This window comes from Balaenoptera musculus, chromosome 7 (genome assembly GCF_009873245.2).
Source record: "Balaenoptera musculus isolate JJ_BM4_2016_0621 chromosome 7, mBalMus1.pri.v3, whole genome shotgun sequence".
NCBI classification, from domain to species: Eukaryota; Metazoa; Chordata; class Mammalia; order Artiodactyla; family Balaenopteridae; genus Balaenoptera; species Balaenoptera musculus.
The window spans coordinates 42,240,210-42,267,838 of NC_045791.1; the positions used below are offsets into that span (position 1 = coordinate 42,240,210).

General features: G+C 37.8%; 1 protein-coding gene across 3 annotated transcripts in view; it reads right to left on the minus strand.

Annotated features, from left to right (window-relative positions):
• Positions 1-27,629, minus strand: part of LOC118898295 (CD302 antigen) — a 132,141-nt gene that overhangs the window by 95,296 nt on the left and 9,216 nt on the right. For all 3 annotated transcript variants that reach the window (XM_036858507.1, XM_036858505.1, XM_036858504.1), the window contains exons 3-13: positions 25,042-25,212; positions 21,877-22,041; positions 15,625-15,735; positions 14,361-14,501; positions 11,921-12,115; positions 10,824-10,981; positions 8,605-8,715; positions 7,963-8,051; positions 7,670-7,839; positions 5,108-5,307; positions 4,396-4,538 (exon numbers count right to left, since the gene is read on the minus strand). In XM_036858507.1, the coding sequence (XP_036714402.1) occupies positions 4,396-4,538; positions 5,108-5,307; positions 7,670-7,839; positions 7,963-8,051; positions 8,605-8,715; positions 10,824-10,981; positions 11,921-12,115; positions 14,361-14,501; positions 15,625-15,735; positions 21,877-22,041; positions 25,042-25,212 (1,654 nt within the window). The remainder of the gene's footprint in view (positions 1-4,395; positions 4,539-5,107; positions 5,308-7,669; positions 7,840-7,962; positions 8,052-8,604; positions 8,716-10,823; positions 10,982-11,920; positions 12,116-14,360; positions 14,502-15,624; positions 15,736-21,876; positions 22,042-25,041; positions 25,213-27,629) is intronic.

Below are 27,629 nucleotides of genomic sequence, written 5' to 3' on the forward strand. Positions count from 1 at the left end.
GAGGTTGCTCTATAATTCTTTGTGCTATCTTTGACAGGTTGTGATATCAGAATTAGACTATTTGTGAAATAAACTGAATGCTTGCACCAGTTTCTATGTAATGGAATACAATCTCTTGGTTGTACTATTGAAATACGTGGTAATGATCTCTTTTTTAAAATATGAAGGAGTTCACATATAGAACCATATATGTAGTTCCTATCTTTTTCTTGGAAGAAATTCTTTGTTAACTTTTTCCATTTTTTCCATGGCTATTGGATTACTGGGTTTCCACTTATTAAATCAATTATATACTAATTTATATTTCTCTAGATATTGTTCACTTTAATAATTTCATTATAATAACATAGAATTATGCATAGGATTCTTACCAATTAAAAAAATTCTCCATTGAAAGGATTTTATAATCTCTTACTTAGGTTTCATTTTTTTTTTTTTTAGGTTTCATTTTAAGTATCTGTTTTTTTTGGTTTGTTTTCATGATTTAGTCATCAGTAGATTTTTTTCTTCTGTTTTGTAGTTTTATTTCTAGAGATGAAACTTTAGGATTTGTCAGTTCTACTGCTTTTCTAGTTTCTAATTCATTCATTTCACTTTTATCTTTATTAGGTTCTTTCTTATGGTTTCCTTTTATTTATGTTGATAAATATTTTAACTTTTAGGTGAATGCTTATTTTCATTATTTTTGTTTAACAATTAAAGCCCTTAAAGCTATTAATGTACCTCCAGCTATAGCTTTGGTTATATCTCATGAATTTCAGAATGAGTGTTTTTATTATCATCTATACAGTTTTGATTTACTTGCCAAAAGAGTTCTTAAAAACACTGAATGTTTATTTTGTAAATAAGAGTCACAGATGTAGAAAATAAACTTATGGTTACCGGGGGGAAAGGGTGGGGGAAGGAATAAATTGGGAACTGGGATTGATACATATACACTACTATATATAAAATGGATAACTAATAAGGATGTACTGTATAGCACAGGGAACTCTACTCAGTACTCTGTAATCACCTATTTGGGAAAAGAATCTAAAAAAGAGTGGATATATGTATATGTATAACTGATTCACTTCATTGTACACCTGAAACTAACACAACATTGTAAATCAATTATACTCCAATAAAAATTTTTTTAAAAACACTGAATTTTTAGGTGAAGGGGATTTGATTTCACTTCTAATGTAACTTGTATAATTTTACCACTTCGAAATGTTAGGGTTTTTTTTTTTTTAGCCTAATAGATGCATTATTTTAAGTGATCCAGGCAAAGAGCTTGAAGAGGAAGTATATACACACTTTTTAATCTATAAATAAAGAGGATATTATTAAATCAACCTTCATTATACTATTCATATGTTCTATGTTATTTCTATTTTGCCTGTCTCGTTCATCGATAAATGAGATGAGCGTTAGTCTCTCATTACTATTTTTTATTGAAAAATTTTAGTAATATAATTAATATTTTTGTTTTATACATTTTGATAACTTTTAAGTGTGTAAAGGTTCTTGACTATTATAACTTCACTGTAGATTGTACCTTTAATCAATAATAAGATCTCATTTTCCCATTTAATGTCTTTTTACTTCAATTGTATTTTATCTAATATTAATACTACAACTCTAGCTTTTTCATTCACATTTACACAATATAATTTTGCCCATTATTTTAATTTTCCTATTCTAATTTTTGTGTTAAGTTTGTGATTATTAACTCAATGCTACTTGGGTGAATAAGGCCCATACAGCAAATTATAAAGAAATAAAATAGCATAAGCAAGTGAAGTGGCCAAGGAGTAATAAATTGGAGACCACAACAAATTGGAGAGTGATGCCGCATTTTGGTGGGCCACTGGCTAATCAGCACTAATTATTGCTGCAATATGAAAATGTTGCTGGTTGTTTTAATTGTAAAAGGAGTGTCAAAAATATGGATTTTATCAAAATGTTTTGATTCTGAAATGCTTTGTGGTCCTTTCCTTCCAGGAAAAGAACATAATACTCCTTGGGCTGGAAAGGTACTAATCGGCAAGATTTGTTTTAGGTATCTTTCAACAGCATAGAGTTGGGTTTCATTACTGAACACATTTGCAAACTTGGACTTAAACATAACTGATAATGGATACATTTGGTCTTCTGCCATCTTCTTTATGCCGGACTTCATGCTTTGTTATTTTATTCCTTTATAATTTTCTGTATGGGCCTTTTTTTTTTCACCCATTACATATTCAGTAGATGAACATACTCTTTACAGTTTTAAAAAAATACAAAATCTGTGTTCTAAATATGATTTCCAGGTAAAATGAAAAATTTATTATACTTTCAGTTTTCACAACCATTTTATCTCTTTACATCTCAGTTTTTATTTATAAACAGAGTTATAAACTCTGGTATTAACCAGAGTTAACACCTGGTTTTATTAAAATATTCTTGTTTCTCTTTCAGAATTTAGGATAATTACATTCTAAATTTAGGATAACTTAGGGTAATTTTATAATTACATATATTGCATTATTTAGACTGGGGCTATGTTTTTATGTTATGCATTCTTCCTTCTAATTCTTTCACAACAAAATACCTGTTCATGTTTTTTGATTTTTATTCATCTCTCAACTGGAATGTGTCTTTGAAATTTTTTTCAAGTAGGGAGCATTATCAATTACTATCTTCACAAATGAAAAACCACACCACTGGGAACTAAGATCAACACATTGCCCACATTTTCCAGTTCAAAACTCTTTAGATGTCAGTTTTTAAAATGCCTTCTTATATTTAATGGCCTAGAGAAGAAGGCTAGCTGGATTTTGTGTTTTGGTACCTGTTTTATTTTTGCTTTTTTTCTTTGAAGTCTTTGTTTTTTTGAGTCAAAATGATCAGGAAAGTATTCACTAGGATATGTCCAGGTGGTGATTTCTTTTCCATAATTTTGCCTGATATACCCTGACTCCTTGATTTACAAATTTTGGTCTTCTTTTCGATTCAAAAAGTGAGGGGAGGGACTTCCCTCATGGTCCAGTGGCTAAGAATCCGCCTTCCAATGCAGGGGACGCAGGTTTGATCCCTGGTCTGGGAAATAAGAACCCACATGCCGCGGAGCAACTAAGCCCTTGCACCACAACTACTGAGCCCCCACGCTCTGGAGCCCGCGAGCCACAACTACAGAGCCTGTGTGCCACAACTACTGAGCCCACGCTCTCTGGAGCCCGCGCACCACAACTAGAGAGCTTGTGCGCCGCAACTACTGAGCCCATGCTCTCTGGAGCCTGTGCACCACAACTACAGAGCCTGTGCACCACAACTAGAGAGAAGCCTGTGCACTGCAATGAAGAGCCCATGCGCTGCAATGAAAGATCCCGCATGCTGCAACTAAGACCCGACACAGCCAAAAATAAATAAATTAATTAATTAAAAAGTTCATTCTCTTAAAAAAGAAAACAAAAAAAAAAGTGAGGGGAAAAATAAATTGTGAAGTAGAAGCCCCTCATACCTATGATTGTCCCCAAAGCTTCAGAAAAATTTCCCTCTATGGCAGCAACACCTGGCCCATATTTCTCCACATTATCTTTAAGGACATCAAGAAAACCGTTCAGGAATCCTCCTTCTACATAACATCAAAATCACAGTGGCTTATTGACTCCATCTTTGTAACATCTCTGATCACTTCCTTATTGTCCCATCTTACTGCCCTTCTTCAATGTAGTTTTCTACCAGCTGGGCTGTAATAGCCTTATAATTAATTGTTCTGCATCTACCTACCACGTCTGTCTGTCTGTCTGTCTGTCTGTTTTTCTCTCTCTCTCTCTCTCTACACACACACACACACACACATACACACTTTGTTTTTGTTTGTTTGTTTTTTGCCTATTGACTTAATATTAAACTCTTTCCCTGGCAAGAAAGGGTGTTCTGATTTTATACCCAAATTCCATTTTCTAGCTAAGTTCTATGGCTCATTTCTCTTTCACCATATCTTTATATTCTAGTCTCAGTTCCTTTGCTTATGTTCTGCTTTCCTTGGCTTTTTCTCCCATCTTAACTTTCAAATATTACCTTACTTCCTAAGAACCATCCTTCTTCATAACATTTTCCCCAGTTATACCTCCCAGAAACACTTCCTCCCTCCTCTAAATTCCCATGGCCTCTTCTTACTCATGTTCTAGACTTTTCCACCATACTTTTCTTATCCCCACTGCTGGACATTATTACACTACACAAAGGGTGGGGACTCTGTCTCCTTCATCTCTGAATCCCTCATAGCGTCTTGCACATAAAAATGTTTGATGTTGAATGACTGTCAAAGTACTGAATAACCCTTTTAGATAATAAAACATGTCAATTCTGAATACCTAGAGGACATCAAATTTAACATAGAAGATCTCATTCTAAAAGTATTACCTGAACTGGTCTGTTAGAAAGTGAAGAAATTTCTTTATTTCATCCATATGACTGAAGCTAGGAAGGTGCCCTCCAAGTGCTTGGCAGAATCTCTCAGCTTCTTCCCAGTTCCTCTTTCTTACAATTCTTTCTATATGAAATAGCTTAACAAAATATAATGTTAATTTGTTTTCTGGTATAATCATAAAGTATTCATAATTTCAAAGTTGATTACAGTCAAATGTGTGGGCCCCTGAAATGGACTCTCAGAAGTGTAATAAAGACAGAGGTAAAGGCCCATATACTGTGACACAGACAGGTCCTGCTGTAAAGTGTCAACTAGAGGCCAGACTGACACGGACCCTAAAATAAAATTTTTGACTTGTAAGAAGTGACAGAACTCTTCATTTGACAACAATAATTAGAGGGATATGAGAATCATAAGCAAAGTATTAGCATGGCATGCAGCTCACCCAATTTCCCAGAACAAAAGAACCCTAGGAAAGAGCCAGTTCTGGCTCTGGCCCTGCTCTTTTGGGCAGCACGTGAGTTTATATGGGAATGAGTCATCTGACACCAGAGGTTCAATGATACCCTGACAAGGGCTCTGTGCTCCCAAACACTTCAGTAGGTGATGTATGTGTCTGGGGAGGAGCACAGTTTGTACAAAGACATGGACTAGGAGAGCAGACAGATAGCTTCATTGAGGGATTGAATGAGAACATTACTTTACCTTATAACAAGAAAGACCTGAGGGGAAACTATGCCAGCCTTCAGGACAGGGGTCTTCAGGCTTGGGGGCTGCTTTTTCAGGCTCAGGGGCCTCACTTATTTTCTTGCAAATTGAAAGTGCTCTGAAGCTTCTGCAGTCTTTCACCTCCCACTTTCCAAGAGACTTTCCCGTAGCCATAGCCACACACCCTCCTGGAGAAGCTGGGGTTGAACGGAAAAGTTTAATTAAAAATAACATTAAAGGGACTTCCCTGGTGGTCCAGTGGTTAAGAATCCGCCTCTCAATGCAGGGAACGTGGGTTCGATCTCTGGTCAGGGAACTAAGATCCCACATGCTGTGGGGCAACTAAGCCCGCGTACCGCAACTACTGAGCACGTGAGCCACAACTAGGGAGAAGCCTACATGTCACAGCTAGAGAGAAGCCAGCGCACCACAACGATGATCCCGCACGCCGCAACGAAGATCCCAGGTGCTGCAACTAAGACCCGACGCAGCCAAGAAATAAAATGAATAAATAAATATTTTTAAAAAACATTAAAAAATTAAAGCCCCAACATTTTCTAGTGCCTACACACTTCATTTGATTCAAAGTGGGGAGAGAGAATAGGAAAGAAAATGGAGGAAATAAATGTGTTGTTCACAATAATAATGATGACAGTAATACAGAGAAGTGTTTACTACTTGCCAGGTGCTATTCTAAGAGGATTAAATGAATTGATCGTCACATAGAGTAGATTCTATTGTCACACTGAGGTACAGTGAGGATTAGTAATTTGTCCAAGGTCACACGTGAGTAAATTGCTGATCCAGAATTGGAATTCAGGTGGTGTGTGTGTAGAGCTGTACCCTAAACCACTGTGATGCTCAGAACAGTCTAAACCGTTCATATTCACCTAACAGCTTTCAACAGTTTTTAAGCAACTTAGTAAACCTCAAAACAACACTCTCAGATTCAGATCCAAAGGAGGAGCTGGTACAATAAAGGTAAAAGGAGGTGTGTGGTAATATACATTTGTTTACTATTTATTTTATGGCAGCCAGAATTTTATTTACTCACTACAACATTAAAAGATAGTTTGTATTGTCAGATCCATTTCCAGATGAAGAATTAGTGACTTGCCCACAATCATAGTTAGTGAGTGGTGGAGTCAGAACTTGAACCCAGATTTGTCTGGCAAAATGCCATGCTCCCTTTCCCATTACATCACACTGCTTAAAATGTGCAGAGGACAAGAAGAAAATACATTGCAAAGTAATAAGGACAACTTCCATTCCGTCACACAGAGAAGCCATGTGGTCTCATGTCTCATTATACAAGGACAGCAAGAGGAACAAGGGACTGGGAAAAATAATGCTGTGCTACCCTGGATGGGTGTGCTGTTTTCTCTGATTCTACCCCCTATCCATGGCTTGCCCAGTGCAAACCAAACTGGCTGAATCTGGGAGTAATAATGGTAAAGAGGACTTAAAAGGCAGTCTTTCTGGCTACAGACTGAGACAATAGCTTTTATAGCTACTTCCTAAGCACCCCTGCCCCAAACCACTGAGGCTTATCCATGAAGAATGTGACACTGACTCTAAAATGTCTGAGTGTCTATAAAAGAAATCACATATTTTGTATTTTAGAACATTCTAATTTGAGGTGAAATTTAACCAGGATTAGCATCTGCATCCTCCATCTTCTACAAGTAAAAAGATGACCTTGTTATTATCAATACCACTCATATTTATATTGATGATCATGTATTACAAATTTTGTGGGCATTCTCTATTTCAAATATTGTGTTGAACTACACATTCACATGTTCCAATTTCTATGTTATAAAAATGGTCTTCATGATTCCATTATACAAACATAAGAAAATATAAATAATTCAAAGGAAGAAAAGTCGAATGCTGTCTCATAAAAAGCCAAAGGCCTCTAAAAAGCATTGAATTAGAAATCAGATCTGGATTTTAGCCATTCAATAAGCAGGTAACCTTTGACAAGTAAGTCACCTTTCTAAGCCTCTGTTTTCTCAACTCTAAAATCAGAAGGGCCTTCTGAGGCCTTTTCTGGCTCAAGTGTTCTGATTCTATGGCTAATTATGGTCAATGCTTTAGGCTAAAGAAGGATAAACTACCTTTCAGAATAAATAATACCTACAATACATTGCCTCCTTAATTCTCACCCATTGAGAATAACAGAAATAAACACATTCAATTTTGGAGAAAGAAGTTAAGAAGCAGAGAGGTGAAAATGTAAAGTGCTCCACAATGAAGCGTCTAGGTTCTGTTTGAGACTACATGGAAAAGATAACAAACTCACACTGACGCTTCTAGCTCTGTGCCATTAGACGGTGGTTTCTGAGAACTGAGTTTTCTAGCTTTTATTGGGTAATTGCCGAGGATTTCATAGGGAAGACATAGTCGCTGCTTCTATTTATGGTTCCACAGATAGACTCTAGTCCTGAAGACCATCATCCTCTTCATATTTCAAAGGTAAGTGAAGAACACATTTGGGAGGAATGCCGCCTCTCACAGGTCACTGGATTCTACTGCTTTCAAGGCTAAGGCACTCACCTGGCTCAAGAAAATTCCAGTTGGAAAAGGTTACAGCCCGCTTTATTCCACCAGCGCTTCCCCAACTATACTCTCCACTTGCATCTGTATCTCTCAGGCCAGTCCAGAAGTATTTTTCTGGAGACTTAGTATACTTTTTAATCATATCATTCAGGTATTCTTGCTCAAATCTACAAAATGAGAGTCAAATTAGTAGGTGTTTTTTACAGTGACTGAAATACTATATAAATTGAAGACGCACTTTTTTTTAGGAAGATTATTTAGCAAAGGAACCCAGAGTTAAAAGTTCACACCTGCTAGTAACAGTCAGATTGCAGTTGGTTCCAAAGGGGACCTCATCCTTGTAAATCTTGTAACAGGCTTCTCCATGTCTCTTCCAGCCCTAAACCAGAGGAAAAATATCACACTGTCTTCTGCACTTGATAACAAGCAAGTTTCTGTTACATAAGTAACATCTTACAACTAAGGGAAATTAAGGACATGGGCAGGGAATTTAAACACATGATGAGAGTGGGATACAATTTCATAGAAAACCTCCATAAGCCTGTGAGCCTGCGTCAGACAGAAGGAATGTCTTAACTTTCTTTACCCCTAGTGCCTAGCTCATCGTAAGAGTATAACAGTTGTTAGTTCAATAATTTTTGAATAAGAATAATGCAAGTAAGAGAAGTAAAAAATCAGCATTGAGGATATAATCATATACATTTTTATAGAAATTCATGAATAGATAATTATTTTTCCTATAACTCTTTTTTCTTCTGTAAGAGTGCCGATATCTATGATTCACCACCTTCTGGCTTGCTCTAATGTATAAATGAACAGAACCTAGTAATTTCTTCTATTTTCCAAGTCTAAAGTATGTAAGTCTCAACTACCATATCTAACCAAGAAGGTATAATATCGCTTAGAAAAATTTCCACAGGGGTTTTACATACCTCACCTGGAGGACACATCTTATCAGATCTTGTATCATTCAATTTTTCTCCCTTTTTCTTACATACATATTTAAGTTTCTCTTCACATGATTGGACCTTCCACTGACCTAGCTTTTAAAAAACAGAAAATAATTTTTCCCACAAGAGAAATGATTTGCCACATATTTAGAATTGAACTCTTATCTTAAATCAAGATAGTTTCTTCCCACAACTATCAGGGAGGGAGAGGGGGAGGAGGGGAAGGAGGAAAGTGAGGGGGAGAAAATGAATATAAATGAATGATTAAATCTGAGAACATACTCCTAGAAAATGCTACCCAACAAACCTGGAAGCCTGTTACTTCAGCATCACCTCAAGGTCACAGTGGGGATGAGTTTCATTTTCTTATAAGTGTGACAATAAAACCACCAAAGGACACTATACAGAAGTTGAAGAGAGAAGAACCCAGCCCACAGAGTTGCCAGAGTTGTAGTCTTCTTCCATATGACACAGCCAAAGTTTGTCCACAGGTTAAAAAACTTTGGGGCAACAGTAGCCAGGACATGGAAGCAACCTAAGTGTCCATCGACAGATGAAAGGATAAAGAAGATGTGGCACATATATACAATGGAATATTACTCAGCCAGTAAAAGAAATGAAATTGAGTTATTTGTAGTGAGGTGGATGGACCTAGAGACTGTCATACAGAGTGAAGTAAGTCAGAAAGAGAAAAACAAATACTGTATGCTAACACATATATATGGAATCTAAAAAAAAAAATGGTTCTGAAGAACCTAGAGGCAGGACAGGAATAAAGATGCAGACGTAGAGAATGGACTTGAGGACACAGGGAGAGGGAGGGGTAAGCTGGGACGAAGTGAGAGAGTGGCATGGAGTTATATGTAATACCAAATGTAAAATAGATAGCTAGTGGGAAGCAGCCGCATAGCACAGGGAGATCAGCTCGGTGCTTTGTGACCACCTAAAGGGGTGGGATAGGAAGGGTGGGAAGGAGACAGAAGAGGAAGGAGATATGGGGATATATGTATATGTATAGCTGATTCACTTTGTTATAAAGCAGAAACTAACACACCATTGTAAAGCAATTATACTCCAATAAAGATGTTAAAAAAAAAAACAAAAAAAAACGCTTTGGGGCAGGTCACCTAATCTCCCTGTCTGAGTTTCCTCATATGTAAGGTGATGATGGTGATTAGAACAGCGACTCTCCAAGAATTTTAGAATCAAAAGTTTCTGCCAACTCTACTTCAGTCTAGACGTCAAAGTTCTATCTTTCAAATATGCTACTTAACACTTACTTTGCTTAAGTCACTCTGCTTTCTTTGAATTAAATTTTAGTAAGTCAATTGTGATACAGGTCAGTTTTGAACGTTGGAAGCTGTCTAGATAAGCCATCAGTTCACTCTGGCCTATGGGAGCTCATTTCTATCTTTGATACTCTTTTAAAGATATCCTGTGTATCCTTTTAAATAGAGTATTAAATGTGACACCTTTCTAAATTCAGCTTTACACCTTTCTAAAAACATCTTTACTATTGAAACACTTCTAAATAGTCCTACCATTTATTGCTTCCACTTAAGTCTCTCTAGAAGTCTGAGTGACACAATTGGCCTCGTAAACAATTAGGAGTCCACAGGAAAGTGCTACAAACAAAAATATAGAGACATATATGTCCTTTCGGCTCAATAGTTTATTTTGGACTCTTCTGAAAGTCCAAAGCATGCTTTATTGAGCATGCTTACTGAAGCATGCTCAATAAACATTTATGCATTCTATAGGAGTAAGATATTCTCTGAACAAAGTCAGACCTAATTTTTTAACAAAACTAGTTTTTCAGTTCTCAAAGTTGAATTACTTTGATCTGAACATGAGAAGATGGGATTTTCCAGGTTAAATTGTGGCTACCTGCTAAATATCACACTGGTGGTACTGAGAGAAAGCAGAAGCAATCTGGCACAAGAATCTGAGCTCTAAAGGAATTCTCTTGATCTGTTTCACACCAGAGAAGATACTCTCAGACAGGAATTGGATTGCTTCTTTAGTAATTGCTTTATTTACCTTTTTTCAGCAGCTACTGGGAAGACAGTCTACAGTGCTATTACCTTTTATTTTCTTTCCCAGCTTAAACACAAATATCCCAACCAAAGTCATCTTACTATTATTATTAGATTTTCAGGTATAACAATAAGGATATAAATAAACTTGAGGAGGTTTCCTACCTTTCCTAAATAGGAAACACAGTTGGGAGTGTTATTGTAGGGAACATATGGCTCATTCTCGTCCCAATAAGTCAGAGTAACTTCAGTACCATCTGACCACTGAAATAGAGTTGGTGTATTTATGTTCCTAAGGCCTGTCCATATTTCTTCTTTGGCATCTAAAAGAAAAATGTTTTATTTGTTTGGTTACTCAATTACATACTTCAATATGTACACTGCTACTGATTTTTACATTCTGATATGGGGTGTTACGAGCCTTGATGGTATTTTTTTTCTTTTAAAATTTTAATTCAGAAAATGGTATTCTTAATTAACCTGTAAAAGTATTGCTAAGTTAGGCAGGCCCGATGATGAGGGCTTTTCAGGTCACTTATGCAGGTAGGGTACACAGGTGGAACAGCTGTACTATGACCTGTAGGCTGGATGTTCCTGATACCTGGTTTAGATAAACCTTGCTTTATGAGAAATAATGAAACTCTACAAATACAGTCATAGATATTCCAATTAGAATAAGGATATTGTCCGTCACCGCCATGGAATGACTATACTGCCTTCCCAGGTAAAACAACTGGCACCATGCTGGCACAGAACAGGTATCTAGTACTTGCTATTACTATGGGTGAATCCTAGGAGGAGGTCTTAATACTGGCTCTCTGGTGTTTTGTTCTTCATTTTTCAGCTTTCAAATAATTATAAAAGTGAAATAATCATCACTTAAGTGTTGGGAGTAATTTAAATAGCATTTAGCTTATGAGAAGAAGGAAATTATTCAATCAATGGTTGTACTGTCAGGTTGGTAGCTGCTAGCTACATGCGGCTATTTAAAACTGTAAATCAATTAAAATGAAATGAAAGTAAAAATTCAGTTCTCCAGTCGCCCCAGCTACATTTCAAGGGCTCAAAAGCCACAAGTGGCTGTTGGCTACTGAATTGCACAGCACAGATTGTAGAATGGTTCACATCACTGCAGAAAATTCTATTAGACAATGCTGAGGTACAGGATCAAACTATAAGCTTTTCATTCTTGCTAAGAATCTGAAAACAGGGATACATTAAAATGTTTTAAACCTCTCAAAGAGGATACCTTAAAAACTTACCCCCATTATGGAGTTTTGTGACAACCAGCTCCACATCTGCTAAAGAATGAATGCTGATGAGGTCACTGCTGAAGGTTTTGCATTTCATATGTGCCTTATCCCAGGAATCACTTTCATTTACCAGCAGATAGCAAAATCCATTATTTGGCAGCCAGTCTGCTGAATCACAGCGGGTATCTGAGTATGTCCAAACACCTGGAGGAAAAGAAGCTATTTATATTCCAGTAAAGACACATCTATTTTGAATCAATATTTAAATTCTTGAATATTGAATTGCAAATTCTTCTTTCTTGAATCATAAGGCTTCTGGAAAACTGGAGAATGTGATGTCAGATGGTACAGTGACATGAATTTTTGTGGTGCCTAATGTATACATAACATCATAAGAGTGACTGCAGGGATTCAGATAATAATGTGACTTTAAAGTGATACAAATGTGCTACATGGCTGGCCACAGACTATTTAAAGAGGGATTGCCCTTAGTCCTAGCAGACAGAAGAAAAGTGTGGGGTAAGCCAGGTGTTGACAAATATCTTCCTGGGTATGGGATTTGTGAGGTTCCCCTCCAGTCTCTGACTTTGAGAGATTATGAAGTTGAGCCTCCTTTTCATGTATGGTCAGCTTAGCAAGGGAATGTGCATTAATGCTCACTGTTGAACAGAGAACAGGCAGAGATTTAAGGAACATAATAAGACATTTATTCACTTCACACCCAAGAAATGGCATCACTGGAGGGAAAGGGCAAAGGGCATCTCTGGACCTCTTCTTTCCTCCCCTCTGCTAGTCCTATGGTCCATGGAATGAGGGACTCTTTGTTTTGACTATAATAAAACTCACTCAAGTGATGGTGAGTTTTGGAGAGAAAAAGAGCAAGGTATAAACCATACAAAATACTTCTACCTACCCCTCTTAACAGAACTAGAAAACAGTTTCGCTTTTCAGGCTTCATGGATTCGGACCATTTGGAATGTTTGTTATAAGAAAACACAGCATCTTAAAAATGTGGACAGTTTGATTTTTACTAAACGATAAAATTCAGGTTCAGCTTCTCACACTTGTAAAATCACTCAATTAGCTTTAAGGTTCTGAAATAGCACTTATTATTATGATTATACTTTATAATTATAATAAAAGAAAAGAGGGAAAAACACCCATAATTGAACTTGAAATAATTATGTTCATATTCTTGTCTTTGTCTCTATGAATACATATTTTTACAAGATTAAAATGTTAGGTAGGCATATGATTGTTCTGCTTTTTGTATTTTCCTGCTGGCACCGTTATTTTATTAAATGCATACTGTTCAATCATGTGGAAGCATCTTGATTTACTTAATAATTGCTACTACAGGGTATTTATTTGATCTATCATTAGTCATCCTGGTTTATTTTCATTTGTGCTGTCTTTTCTGCTATGCCTTTTATTGTATGGACTAAATTTGGTTTGAATCAACTTGGAAGATAAATGTTCATTTTCCCCTATTATTTTTTAAACTTAAAAAATAGCTTTATGCTCCTATTTGGATGATAAGAAATTTTATGCTTTATTCTCTTCCCCCAACATTCCTTAAAGCAAGACATTTTAAAATCTCCCTTTCTCCTCCCAGTTTTAAGTATTAGTTTTTCTCATTCAGTGAGGATTTAATCAAATACCAGGTATACGGTGGGCGCTGTGAAAGACAGCAGGGCATTTCTCTTCTCCATTCTTTCAAAGACTTTTCTTTCAAACTTTTAAACTTTTCTGCACCTCAGAAGTTTCAGCTGTCCTGTGTCTCTCTTACCCCCAAACTCCCTGGAAAAAACCCCCTTCTGTGTACATATTTTGTCCATCTGCACCCCTCCTTTCTACCTGATTTATCAACACAAAGAACCAGTCTGGCAAAGAAGGAGAGAGAGGTGGGCAAAGAAGGGGTGGGCATTGTGGGGAAGGGGGTGTGGGAACATTCCCGTGTCCATCATTTTTTACTTCCCACGGAGGCAGGTAATATGTAAGACCTGGCCTTAAAACAGTGGCCCTCAAACTTGAGTGTATATCACAATCACCTGGAAGGCTTTTTAAAACACAGACTGCTGGTTCCCACCCTCAGAGTTCCTCATTCAGTAAATCTGGGGTAGGTCCTGAAATTTGCATTTCTTACAGGTACAGGTGAAGCTGATGCTCTTGGCCTGGGGAACCACTGCTCTAGAGAAAGAAGAGCCACCTGTGAACAGAAATATATTTCCTGTCTAGAATATCTCTGCCTTCTCATGGGCATATACCAAACCAAAGCTTTACTCATGTGTAGTTGATAATATCTAACCACAGGTTCAAAACCAAATACTCCCCTGCATTGGCAGTATCAGGTGAAGGAAAGGGGAAAACAGGCATCTGAAATGGATTTACTTGACTTCACAAAACTGTAATTGTGGGACCTCTTTGTCGGAGGAAGTGAGAAAGGTACCTGTCAACTCCACTGTGTTATTTAACAGTTTCTTGCAGACGTAGGGCAGTTGAGCCTCACAGGAAAAACTCTGCCACAGACCCGAGTCGGCATCCATTCTTGCACAGCTTGATCTGTCAATTATAGGTGCCCTCGGCACATCTTAAACAGTAGGATTTTCAAAGAGTTAAAAGAAGAAGGTTGGGGGCAAGGGTGGTGGCTAGAAAAAATAACTTGTATTCCTAATTTTCTGCTTTTATGGGGACTCATAAAATAGTTAAAACTTTCAACTAAATTGAAATGTATAAGCTGCAATGGACAATCATGTGCTTACCTATGTCTTTTTAAATACAGGATGTGGCGGGGGCGGGGGGGCAGGAATACTCTGATCTGTTGTAGTTGATTTAAAAAACAAAACCAAAAACCAAACCTCTGCCCCTAACCAACTTGCATGTCGTATCTTGTGGTCAGTAGCACTTAATTTGCTACCCTACACAATAAAAATACTGATTTATGGTTCTGCCATGCCTTTAAGGCTTTAAGATTAAATTCTCTTTAAAGATTTTATTTACTGAGATAATAGAAAATTTATTTACTACTTATAAAATTCCATTAACTAAAATGCCCCATGTATTGGTATTTTATTGTGCTTAACTTGTTTTTCTTATATGTATGCAGAATACTTTGGTACTGAAGTTAGTCATTCTACATTTGTCAGAAGCCTATGGTTTTATTTTTTAAAAAGGTATCTAAACCTTCTTTCCAGGGGGAAAAAAGGTATATTGGCTAGTTAGTGAGTTAGGGTTTGTTTGTTTTATTTAGTATAAAATTTTCTTTAAGGTCTTTTTTTGTGCATTAAAATATAACCATTATGTTGTCAGTACTTGGGTGCTGCAGTGGAAGACACCAAGAGTTTGAGAATGAGGAACTATTTCCACATCAGAGTTAAGCTGCAGATGAAACACAACATGGGTCAGTCATGGACACGTCAAGTCCTCTCAGGGACACAGAATGGTTCCTGGGCCACGGAGTGGGGCTCATTCTGCTCCTATCTAAAAATGCAGGGTCACTCTAAAGATTAGGGACAAATGCTCAGTTGCCCATGCTGGGGGTCAACTTGCCTATAATGGTATCACAAGGGTGTAGGAAAAAATATTCTTCTGAGAGGTAACCATAATAAGAGTTGTCAAAGTTTGAAATTTGTACAAGCTCTCAGGGGATGGGAAGCTCTTATTTTTTTGAAGCTTGTGCTCTGTGCATAGTAAGTGGAAGAGGGAGCGATTACCTGGGTCCCAGTTGAGAAAGTTTAATGGCTTGTGGTCTGACCATTCCCAGCCTCTAGCAGAGTACAGCTGATTTAAACCAATCCAGAAAATTCTCGGAATGCCTTCTTTTTCTGTAAGAATTACACATTTTTAAAAAGTGACAAAATTACCTGTTATTATCTAAGTCAGACTTAAGTTTATACTAATAGCAAAAATATCTGAAGGCCTTGATTATGAGGCAGGAACCCTGTAGGAGGCTGTCTATCCAACAAAGGCAGATGATGCTGAGAGGCAACAAAACCTCAGTCTATTGAGAAACCCAAAGGCTGCTAAGTTAATTCAATGCTGCTTTCCCATTAGCTTGTCCAATTCCCTTTCTTCTAGTAAGAACAGAATTTTCTCAGAGTAGCTGTTTCACTGTTTTTAACCCTCTTGTGCTGATATAGAAAAAGTAGTTTCCATTACATATCTAAATTTTGAAGGTCTGATTATATTCCAGACTGACAGTTTAAATTTGTTAAGCACATATCATTTGCCAGGTACTAAGGACATAAAAACCAAAACGATAAAGTCCTGCCCTCATGACGATTTCAATCTAGTAGGACACAGATATGGATCCCCAAATGGTGAAGTGTAACCAGTACTGTTTCAGAAATATGTACTGAGCTAGGCAAGGGATATACAACTCTAGAGTCCAGAGGAGACATTAAGGCTGGAGATACAGAATGGGACACACACACACACAAACATTTGTGTTACAATTGAGATGCATCATTCAAATTTATTATTTGACAACTAGATGACATTAGCATAAAAGAAAAAGAGAAGCAGAAATAATTTAAATAGAGAAGCTAAGTGCTGATATGCCACTCAATGTGCACATGCTCACAAGTAATGGATGCAATCATGCTTGTTGTATGGGTCCATGTGTATTAAAAAAAGAATGTGCGAACAAGTGTAAGGATTTTCACACCACTGTCAAGGAAGTCGACACCATTATTCAAGAACCTGGTAAGACTTTATCGACATCACAAAGAATTTGAAGATATTAAGGGCCAGGTAGAAGAGATAAAGCAACTAATGAAATCATCTACAGAAGACAAGGATGATGTTGACAAACAGGAAGTGCTAACAGGTTGGAATCTCTATAAATTTGTTGAAATATTCCCAGCAATAAAACACACGATAACAGTTTCTCAATTCCTCCCAAAGAATTCTGTATGATGTATTATAGTATTATATATATAATTCATATATCTCTCTATATAAATATAAAATACAATTCTATATTACATAATTTATATATATATTATATTATATAAATAATTCTTAAAGTATGGATTTTGTTCCATCATATATATCAGATATATCTGTGTGTGATTTGCATGCAGAAAACCATATCCATACTTTAAGGGCTCTTGGAGGGTATTTTGACTATATGTAATTTTTGCCTTACTTTCACACTTTAGAACCCAAATGCCTAAAACAAGTAACTTCACTGGAACTGACACCTGGGAGTGGAGGAGAATCCCTGGGTAAAGCAGAAATAGCACCAGCAAAGGCAAAAGCGGCCAAGAGCAGTAACCCGGACACCAACATCCAAGGGATGCACAGGAGTCTGGGAAGAGGGTGGGAGGACAGAGGCCCAATTATCACTCCAGTGAGGAATAAATGTGAGGTTAAAAGTGAATTGTAAGGATACACTGCGCTTTCCAGGAGCTTCACTGTGAAAGATAGAGGCAGGGCTTCAGGGTCTAGGGAAAAAATTTTTAAAGGTAGAAGTTTAAACAAGTTTATAGCCTACTGGGGAAGAGTTAATAGAGTGAGTGTTGATAAAAGTATAAGAGATAGAAGAAACAGTTGATGTGGATACAAAGAGCTTGGGGGAAGTAGTTAACCTTGAACGAGCTGGAGAAATAACAGTATAGATAGAGATAAATTTGTAAGTGTGAGGGTGACAAACTAAGGGTTCACCTCACTTTTCTCAAGGAGATAGATGATAAGGATACTCTCTCTACTAAGGAAGGAGAAGGTGGATGTTCGGGTAGATGGCTTGAGGAGAATGCTGAAGGGAACTCTGGATTTATCCTTTTCTTTCACCTTGTTAGCAGAAGCAAAGGCTGCCAGCACTGGTATAGCAAGACCTTGAGAAATTACTCTAATGTAAATCTTTCTTCATCAGTAAATGTGATTGATTTTCCAGCATTCCTAAAGAAGTCCTGGGAACTATGACATATTTATGGTACTCCAGACTCAACCATACCCTGACATTCAGAATTCCTTTCATTCATTCATCTCTAACCAGGGATACTATAGAGGACCAATCCTTCCCATCTATCCCAAGTTCAATGTCCTCTTTTCCATGAAGACTTTCCAGATATCCCCCAGCAGGAAGTCTGAATAATCCTACTGCTTCCTATGAATAATCCTATTGTTCACCTGCACATGACAAGTACACATTTACAGTGGAACAAAATGATGTTTGGAGGGTGTCAGGCTCTTGTTTACTTCATCACAGTGTTCCATTTGTGATCTGTATTGATGATGACTTATTCTTCACTAGAATCATAAGATTTTAAAATTGTGACTGTGTTGGTAAATACAAATGCTCTTTATGTGTCTTGTGCCAGATGGGTGTGATAAATTTTAAAGGCCCTGGTTGGGCAAATGCAAAGGGCAGGGATTTCTTATATGGCCTGGACAATTTGGAGCTGGATTTTTTCCTTCATAGAGTCCAGGCAAGGAATGCTATGATGCATTCCTCCAAATGCATCATTAGATTGTTTGGCAGGGTGTTGACCAATTTGAGACTCTATCAATGCCCATTTTTGCCATCAAGAATCAGATGATTGCTAGCATAAGTTCCTATATCTAATCAAATGGGCGAGTCCAATGAGCTAGATATTCTTGACTGTCCCCAACACCCCTATTCAGACATGACCCTATATTTCTATTCCTCTTCCCACAATGAGAAACTGCAGGGCCTGATAATGGTCATGTATCTGGGATGAACATCAGAAAGGCCACAGCCAGCAGGGGCTCTGACCTAGGAGTGTTCTAGCCTTGGGTCACTATCAAGGTAGTTCAAAGTGAGCAGCCCCTCAGGCCAGAGATAAATTAGAAAGAACTGAAATGTGTTGTTCCTGCTCTGGGGACTCTCAGTCCTCCTTTGAGCTCTGGGGTTGAATCTGTGGTTACAGGTCCCTGGAAGGCCAGAGCCATAGGAAATTTGACTCTCAAACAAAATCCAGTGAGGCTGAGGAAACCAAATCCCCCACCATAGGTCCCTGTATTAGTAAAACAAAATCAAAACCAACTAATTAGGTGCAGGGCAGGCACAAAAGAGGAAGAAAGTTCTTTTAGACTGCATGGGACTTATCTTCAAGAGAGCTGATTCTGCTTTATTTCTGTCAGCAAATTCCCTAGTCCCACCTAACTACTAGCTACGAAACCCTGAGGTCCTTTGGGAATAACATTCTCCACTATCCTCTGCGTATGTACAACTCTTATTTCCCTGACTAGATCAAGCACTTTGATCACAAAATCTCTGATTCACTTTTGTGGGCCTCACTGTTCCTAGCGCACTGTTTAACATGGTAGTTTTCAGGGAAGGGACACAATATTAATAGGGACTTCAAGAAATGTTCCAGATGTTAAAGTACAGCTTTCTTAGGTCTTAGGAAACCAGCAATCATAATTAGGCATATTGATATCCCTAAAGAGCACTCACAGTGAAAGAGAAGCTTGGATCATTAGAAAGGGCTGTACCTCTAAAATTAGTGATATGCAAAAAATGAGGGGAGTGTCTGGCCAGGGATAGGGGACAACTGGGTCCTTTAACACATTATCTCACTTTCATGTGTTATTAAAGAAAACTGATGCATAAAGGAACCCTGCAACATTTATTCCTCCAAATGCATCATTAGATTGTTTGGTATGGTGTTGACAGTCACACTTTGACACCTTTTTCCTTCATTGAAGCTATCAGTTTTCAAATGTCAGTATTTTGGGAGACTTAAATGTATTGCCCCTTTCTACTCTCAACAATATTTTTTGTAAGGTTTCAGCGGGGTCTGGAATAGAATTCCATTGCCAAACACTAGCCCATTATGCTTCTGTGACAGATTTCTATTCAAGAGGTCTGATTATTTAAGTCCTGAACAACACAGGAAAAGGTTAAAACTATAAGAAAGAGGTCTGAATAAAGCTTAAGCCAGAAAGCATGACAAAAGACCAGCGGACTTTTTTTTGAGGTTACACTGGTTTATAACATTACAGAAGTTTCATGTGCGCAACATTATATTTCAACTTCTGTATACACTACAGCGTGCTCACCACCAAATTTTAGTTTCCATCCATCACTATACAGTTGACTCCTTTTACCCATTCCACCCACTTCTCTCCCTGCTTCCCCTCTGATAACCATTGCTCTGTTCTCAGTATCTATGTGTTTGTTTTTGTTTGGTTTGGGTTGTTCATTTATTTATTTAAATATTTCACATGAGTGGAACCGTACGGTATTTGTCTTTATCCGTCTGACTAATTTCACTTAACACAATACTCTCAAGTTCTCCCCATGACGTTTTTCACAGGAATAGAACAAAATTTTATATAAACAAGATTTACCTGGAGCCACAAAAGACCCCAAATAACCAAAGCAATCCTGAGAAAGAAGAACAAAGCTGGAGGTAGCCACTCTCTGATTTCAAATTTTACCACAAAGCTATAGTAATTAAAACAGTATAGTATTGGTTGGAAAAACAGACATACAGATCAAAAGAACAGAATTGAGAGCCCAGAAATAAAGCCAGGAATATATGGACAACTGATTTATAACAAAGGGGCAAAGAACATACAATGGAGGAAGGATAGTCTCTTCAATAAATGGTATTGGGAAAACTGGACAGCCATGTACAAAAGAATGAAACTAGACCACTATCTTGTACCATACAAAAAAATCAACTCAAAATGGATTGAAGACTTGAATGTAAGACCTAAAACCATAAAACTCCTAAAAGAAAACATAGGCAGTATGTTCTTTGACACCAGTGTTAGCAATGTTTCTGGATATGTTTCCTTAGGCAAGAGAAACAAAAGCAAAAGTAAATAAACTGGCCTATATAAAACTGAAAGCTTCTGCACAGCAAAGGAAACCATCAACAAAACAAAAAGACAACCTACCAAATGGGAGAAAATATTTGCATGTCATTTATCCTATAAGCGGTTAATATTAAAAATATACAAAGAACTCATACATTTCAACAACAAAAAACAAACAACCCAATTGAAAAATGGGCGGACGATCTGAACTGACATTTTTCCAAAGACGACATACAGATGGCCAACAGACATATGAAAAGATGTTCGACATCGCTAGTTATTAGGGAAATGCAAATCAAAACCACGATGAGACTTCACCTCCTGCCTGTTAGAATGGCTGTTGTCAAAAGGGCAAGAAATAAAAATGCTGGAGAGGATGTGGAGAAATGGGAACCGTCTTACACTGTTGGTGGGAATATAAAAGTCCAGTAGACTTTTAATGATGAAAACAAAGAAAGAAAGATATGTAAGAGGAGTAAGTACTATAGTAAAAAAGCAAGGGCTCTGGAGTTATACATGTTGATATTCAAATCCCAATTCTGGTACTTCATAGCTCTGGGATGTTGGGTATATTATTTCTGAACATCAATTCCTAAGCTGTAAGTGGGTATAAAAATACTTGTCTTATGGTGTTGTAATGATGATTAAATTATAGTTGACCCCTGAACAATATGGGTTTGAACTATGCAGGTCCACTTATATGCCAATTTTTTTCACTAAATACATACTACAGAACTATACAATCTATGGTTGGTTGACTCTATGGATGTGGAATTGCACTCATTTATTCAAGTGTGAAGATTTTTTACTGAGGTGATCTACTCTGACTCAGCCATCTTCTCCACCTTCCTCAAGTTCTCTACCGTTCAATGTTCAAAGAGTGTAATGCTTACCTTTTTTCAGATCCTTTCACCTAGGCTTCAGGTAGCAGTTTAATCTTGCTACCTCACCTCGTTTTCTGAATATTAACCTCTCTATCATGAGATGCATTTTCAATGGACAGAATAGGATTATATTCAGTATTTTTTACTTGTGGGCTTTGGTGTTGAAGTTTAAATCCCAAGAAAAGATAAATATATGCAGAAAACAACATACCTAGATATGAAAACAGAAGGCAGACAGCACCTTTACAATCCCAGCAGTTTGCTCTACCACACGCAACTTAAACCTACCTTTAAGATAAGTTAACTCAGCAGCACTGTTGATGCTCAGTAAGTCAGCTCCTTGATTCTGACATGAAACATAAGCTTTTTTCCAAGAAAGAGTTGCCTGAGTATTAAACTGGTAGCAACTTCCCACCTCCTCTTTCTTTTCCCAATTATCTTCACAGCCATTTTCTATTGATAAAAAGATACGTTAGTGATCATAAAGTAAGGGCACAATGTTGTCTATTACTTAGAATGCCTACAAATACTGCCATTCAATTTGCATACTCTTAGGATATGCTAAAATGGAGGCTGTCATTGTTCTACTAGACAACATTTTGATTCTTTGGTTACACAAAAAAACTGAAGTCATAGGACAGGAAATGACTTAGGCTGGCTAAAGCTTCCACTCTCCTATCTTCTACTCTCCCTTTATCCCCATCAATTACAATGCCATGTTTTAGCCCATGCCTACCCTCTGCCTAAAAGTAGGAGTCTTCAACCGTGCTCAACCCCTGAGCTCACTTAAAGATGGTGGCAGACTGCAGAGGGGTTTGCCCATGGCCTGCAGTGAAACCACTGGATGCGCATGTGTGTGTGTTTAGACATGCTGCTTAAGTGCCCAAGATTGAAAGCCTAGTGATACCTTTTTTGGGAAACTCAGTCCATTTTCTCCTTAATATTTTAATAGATGATTTAATATATGACAAATATTATATAACTAACATTATATATGCATTGTATATCTATATGTACATATATGTGTGCATATATGTGTTTATAAACATACATATACACATGTCAACAACATTTTCTTTAAAAAATATCTAAAAAGCATGTATAATTTCAGATGAAGAACCTTCAAGCTCTTTCTGGGACAAGATTTGTAGGTCTTGATACAACTAGTTCAAAAATATACTCACAGCCTCCTATGTGCTCCCAACAAGAGGAAAAAACCAACATAACTTATGTCAAGTGTATCCCAGGTATCACTTGGGGTTTTTCCAAAGGGTCTCCCATAACCAGTCAAACTTATGGACTCTCAAGCTGGAAGGCCCCTTAGAGATCATTTTGTGTAATGTCTTCATTTTACAGATAGGAACAAAGATATAGGGGTGTTTGTGGCAGAGCTATAACCAGAGTACTGTTGTCTAAGTCTGATGTTGTTGATCTTCTGAATGGCATACACTGCTTCTTCAGCCACTTCTGAATGTCCTAAATAACAACAGAGGTTGTTGTGATACTTGGTAAAAACAAAATAGGTGGATTTGCAAGTGCACTGCCTAAAGGTTCTTTATTACCACTAAGGCCAACACTTGTAAATCTGGAAACTTTCAGCAGGATGGCAGTGTGTTTGCTATAAAATACAGTCTCCATGGTTTGGCAGTCCTCAGGTTTGAGAAACTCACTATCTTGCTTCTTCTGTAGAAAGGGAGGCACATGAATGCACTGACAATCCCCCCTTCCATCCAAAGTAGGCTAAAGGCACCAAGACACATGTCAGTCAAGGCAGCAAGGCAAAATGGGATAAATACACAGGGGAATAAGGGTCAGGAATCCTGGGATCTCCACCCGGCTCCACACAAATATGGTCTGACCCAGACAGGCTATTTCATCAATCAAGGTCTGCTGCTCCTCACCTGAGAAATGAGGGTTTGCTCGGGATAACCTCTAAGCTCCCTTTCACAATCCCTAAAGTTTCTGATCCAGACTACAGTAAGATTTAAATGAAATTGGTGTCCGGTTGACCAAACCCTGCTTGTTATCAATTATAGCTGAAGTAAATAATGGCTTTTTATCTTTCAGTAGGTTCTAAGTGTTGAAGAGCCTGTGCCTCTACCTAGAAAAGTAATTCTCAAAGTGTGGTCCCCAGACCAGCATCATCTGGGAACTCACTAAACTGCAAATTTTGGGGCCCCATTCCAAATCCATCAAATTACAATTTCTGGACCAGGGCCCCAGAAATCTGTATTTTAACAAACTCTCCAAGTGATTCTGTTGTAACCTGAAGTTTGAGAACCATTGGCTCGATATAATTTCTTCAAGTTGCTTAGGACTCTGCATTTTGAAGCTCAGCTTCCCTTAAGGAGAGCTGAGCTCTGGTGGTGGTATTACTAATACCACCAGATTGACTACTGAATAAGGCAGGATAGTACAGTTGTTTGAGGCAAGGACTTCAGAGCCAGATATCCTGGGTTTGAATCCTAGCTCTGAAATTTATTAGCTATGTGACCTTAGGCAAATGATTTAACTCCCCTGTGCCTCACGTTGCTCATCTGTAAAATGGGGATAAATAATGGTACCTACTTTATAGAACTGTGTGAGGATTAAATGAGTTAAGAAAGGTTGAATGCTTAGAATAGTACCTGACACTTGGCAGGGCCAAGTAATAACTATTACTTCTATAAGTAATAACTATTACTACTTAGGCCTAGAGCTTTTTCCTTTCTATTTACTGTAGATTCTTTTAACTTATTGCCCATTAAAAAATATTTCTTAGGCACCTATCACATGTCAGGTACCATGGTCCCCTGTAATTCTCACCAGATTATCGAGAAAATATGTCTCAGTTATATACCGGATAGTGACGCAGCTGCTGCTTTGGTCCCTCTTTCTAAAGAACAATGAATATTTTAGCACACTCTGAAGAGTTTGCGTCAAGTAAGAAGCAATTAGAAAAAATGCTTTGACCAACGTACAGGTACAGCAGAGGGAACAACGTCACCAATTCTGAGAGGGATAGGGATATCTGTCTCTTGTTCGCTGCTCTTTACTCAGGCCATAAACATACTTAAGTCTCCATCATCTGAAAAGAAGCTTCCTCAGTCCACTATCACCCAGCTTCTTTGAACACTAGTTTTTTGGAAACTGCTCTATTGAAGGCCAACAGCAATTTCCTGACTGCTCCTGCCTGGTCCATTTCCCCTTCCTAAGGTATCTGTGGGTATAGAACACTTCCTCATCCTTTGTCTTCCATCACAACACCCTGTCTTGGTTTTCTTCCTGGCCTACTTCTGAAAGTAAGTTCTTAGCTACACATGACTTCTCTCTCTTTCCTCAAATATATATCCCTTCTCTAGGATATTTGTTGCCGTCATTTTTGAGTCACGATGGACTCTTGCTTCTCCCTTTTGCCTCATAGGAATGGTATCCTTTCCTTTCCACATATAAAGTTTACCAGCCCATACATACCTGGTTGTAAGCAGATGCCCCACTTTTGATCATATCCATAATCTAAGGTGGTTGCACACCATGGCCCACCGCGATCTCCATCATGAATGCACTCGTGATGCCAGGTCCCATTAACTAAGAATGGAAATTCACAAGGTCTCCCATAGGAGTTCCCATCTCTAGTATAGATCTCTGTGGGTTGGGGAGAAAGTAGAGGAAAGAAGAGTTAAAAACTGGATAATCAGCTTTAGTTAACTAATTTCTAAAACTGTTTTGAAAGAAAGATTATGTTTTCACACGTATGAGAATATAGTATCCGGGTAGGCTGCACAGTGTGGAGATTCAGAGCATGGATGCTGGCTCCCCCACTGATCAACCATGCGGCTGTGGGCAAGCTCTCCAACCTCTATCAGTCTCAGTTTCTGCATTTGCAAATTAGGAATAATGATACGGGGCTCACAGGGTTGTTCATGAGATTCTATGAGATGATCCATGTAAAGGTTTTACAAAAACTTAACTGTTTAACTGTGATGCGATGAAGAGCTAAAAGATTCCAGCTTTACCAAGTAAGGATCAACTGACTACTGCGGGTAGCAGAGTACTTCACCAGAAGGGGTGCCCCGCTTGAGATTAAACTTACACTCTATTTTCTTTAGTAAGAGTGAGGCTAGAAAAATACCTTGGAATCACTGAGCCTGGTTGTGGACTTTGAAACTAACTGTGCAGTTACAGAGATGCACAAATAGCCCTGTTGTTTACAGTCTGGTGGTAGAACTGAGGCTGTGTGTTTTGAGGAAGGAGGAGGAAGGGCTGCTGACTCTTTCAGCAGTCTCCTGGAGAGGGCAGGACATGGTAATCCAGGTTACGGAAGAAGAACCAGCTTCAGCTAGGCAGTCATGGAACCAGCTGGTGACCAGCAAGGTAGCAGAACTAGCTTTTCCTTTTAACAATTTCCTCTGGTACACAGAGAGGAACTGAAAAATTATTCTAACCTCAAATATGTCTGGAAATGCTAGAGGAAGTGCTAAATACTTATGGTGATAACAGTTCTTTTGGAGAGGTGTCTTATAGAACAGCTAGCCCTGTGACTATTTCGCTCACTTTTTTCCATAGCCTTAATTTGTTTAAAACCGTGGTTGTTACCAGATCAAATAATGACTATTAGGTAAAGCATAGTAATCAGATCTTAGCATCATCTACTAGGCTGTTAGGGTCCCTCAAAATGTCTCATAGATTTGCTTGAAAGTGTGCCTAAGATAGAATTTGATTCCATATCCTTTATTATTCTCAAATGTTCATTTAACTTAAGTGTGAGACTTAATTTAACAGTTTAGAATGTATTAAGCAGCAGTACAGCAAAAGGAAGAGTAATCTAGATGCTTTTACTTGCAAACAATCTTTTAAGGAACATTGGTTTTGTTTTCCTCTGACATATAAATGGTTTTGAACAGTGTACTTTTGTTAAAGAGTAATTTGACCTTATATTTTATAAGGATTCTGCTTATTAGCATGTTTTGTTTTTAACCATACCAAAACTCCCAATAACTCATGACCGATTTCTCTTCCCAAATTACAGCACTTAAAAGGAGAGTCCCTGAGCACAATGACTATTATTTGTAGAACCATCAGGGTTTTTTTGTAAAACCTTGTGTTTCTGTAATACAAAGTACTTTCACTTGTTCTTTCCCATAAGCCCACAAGATCAGTAGGGCAAGTATTAAACTTGTTTGTGAAATCCCCATTTCTGCAGAGTTAAGTGAAACATTCATCCAGCTGTGACAGGGATGAGAACTGACTCTCTGATTAGAGTCCTTGACATATAAGGACAACTTGTGACATCAATGGCTGCTTTCTCAGGTTCCAAGTTAGTGTCATAGCTCAAAGCTGGGCTTCAATTAAAACACTCTCCTATTCACAATATGTTTTGAAGAATGATAACATGGAACAACCACCACGAGAGCAGCAGCTAAATTATGCTAACTACTCACTAAGAGTTTTTTTTTTAATAGATCTTTATTGGAGTATAATTGCTTCACAATACTGTGTTAGTTTTATTCTTACACATTGTTCGATGCTACTGGACCTCTTAAGTCCCAAGCGTCTCCCCAGAGACACAGGCTTTCTTGAGAAGAATCTTCTCTGAATGTATGAATTTATGGTGATGGCGGCCTGAAAACAACAGATTATTCTACAATAGGCACAAATTTGTGAGATGAGATGCTTATATGGAAAACTAACTTTTTTCTTTTATTTCTGGCCGCACGGCGCTGCATGCGGGATCTAGTTCCCCGACCAGGGATCGATCCTGGGCCCCTTGCATTGGGAGCACGGAGTCTTAACCACTGGACTGCCAGGGAAGTCCTGGAAAACTAACATTAATCTCTTTGGTAACACAAGAAAAAATAGTTTCAATGTTTAAAGAGCTTGGCAGACTTCTGAGTTGCTCAGAATTTAGACACTTCTACAGCCACCCCTCCACTAAAAGTCTACTTCCTCTGCATGATTCACCAAACACTCAAAACTTGAAGAGTGCTAGTGAGGTCAAGATATCTTAATGATATAAATGCATACCTGGATGCTAGTCAAGAGCAATTTATTCATAAAATTTA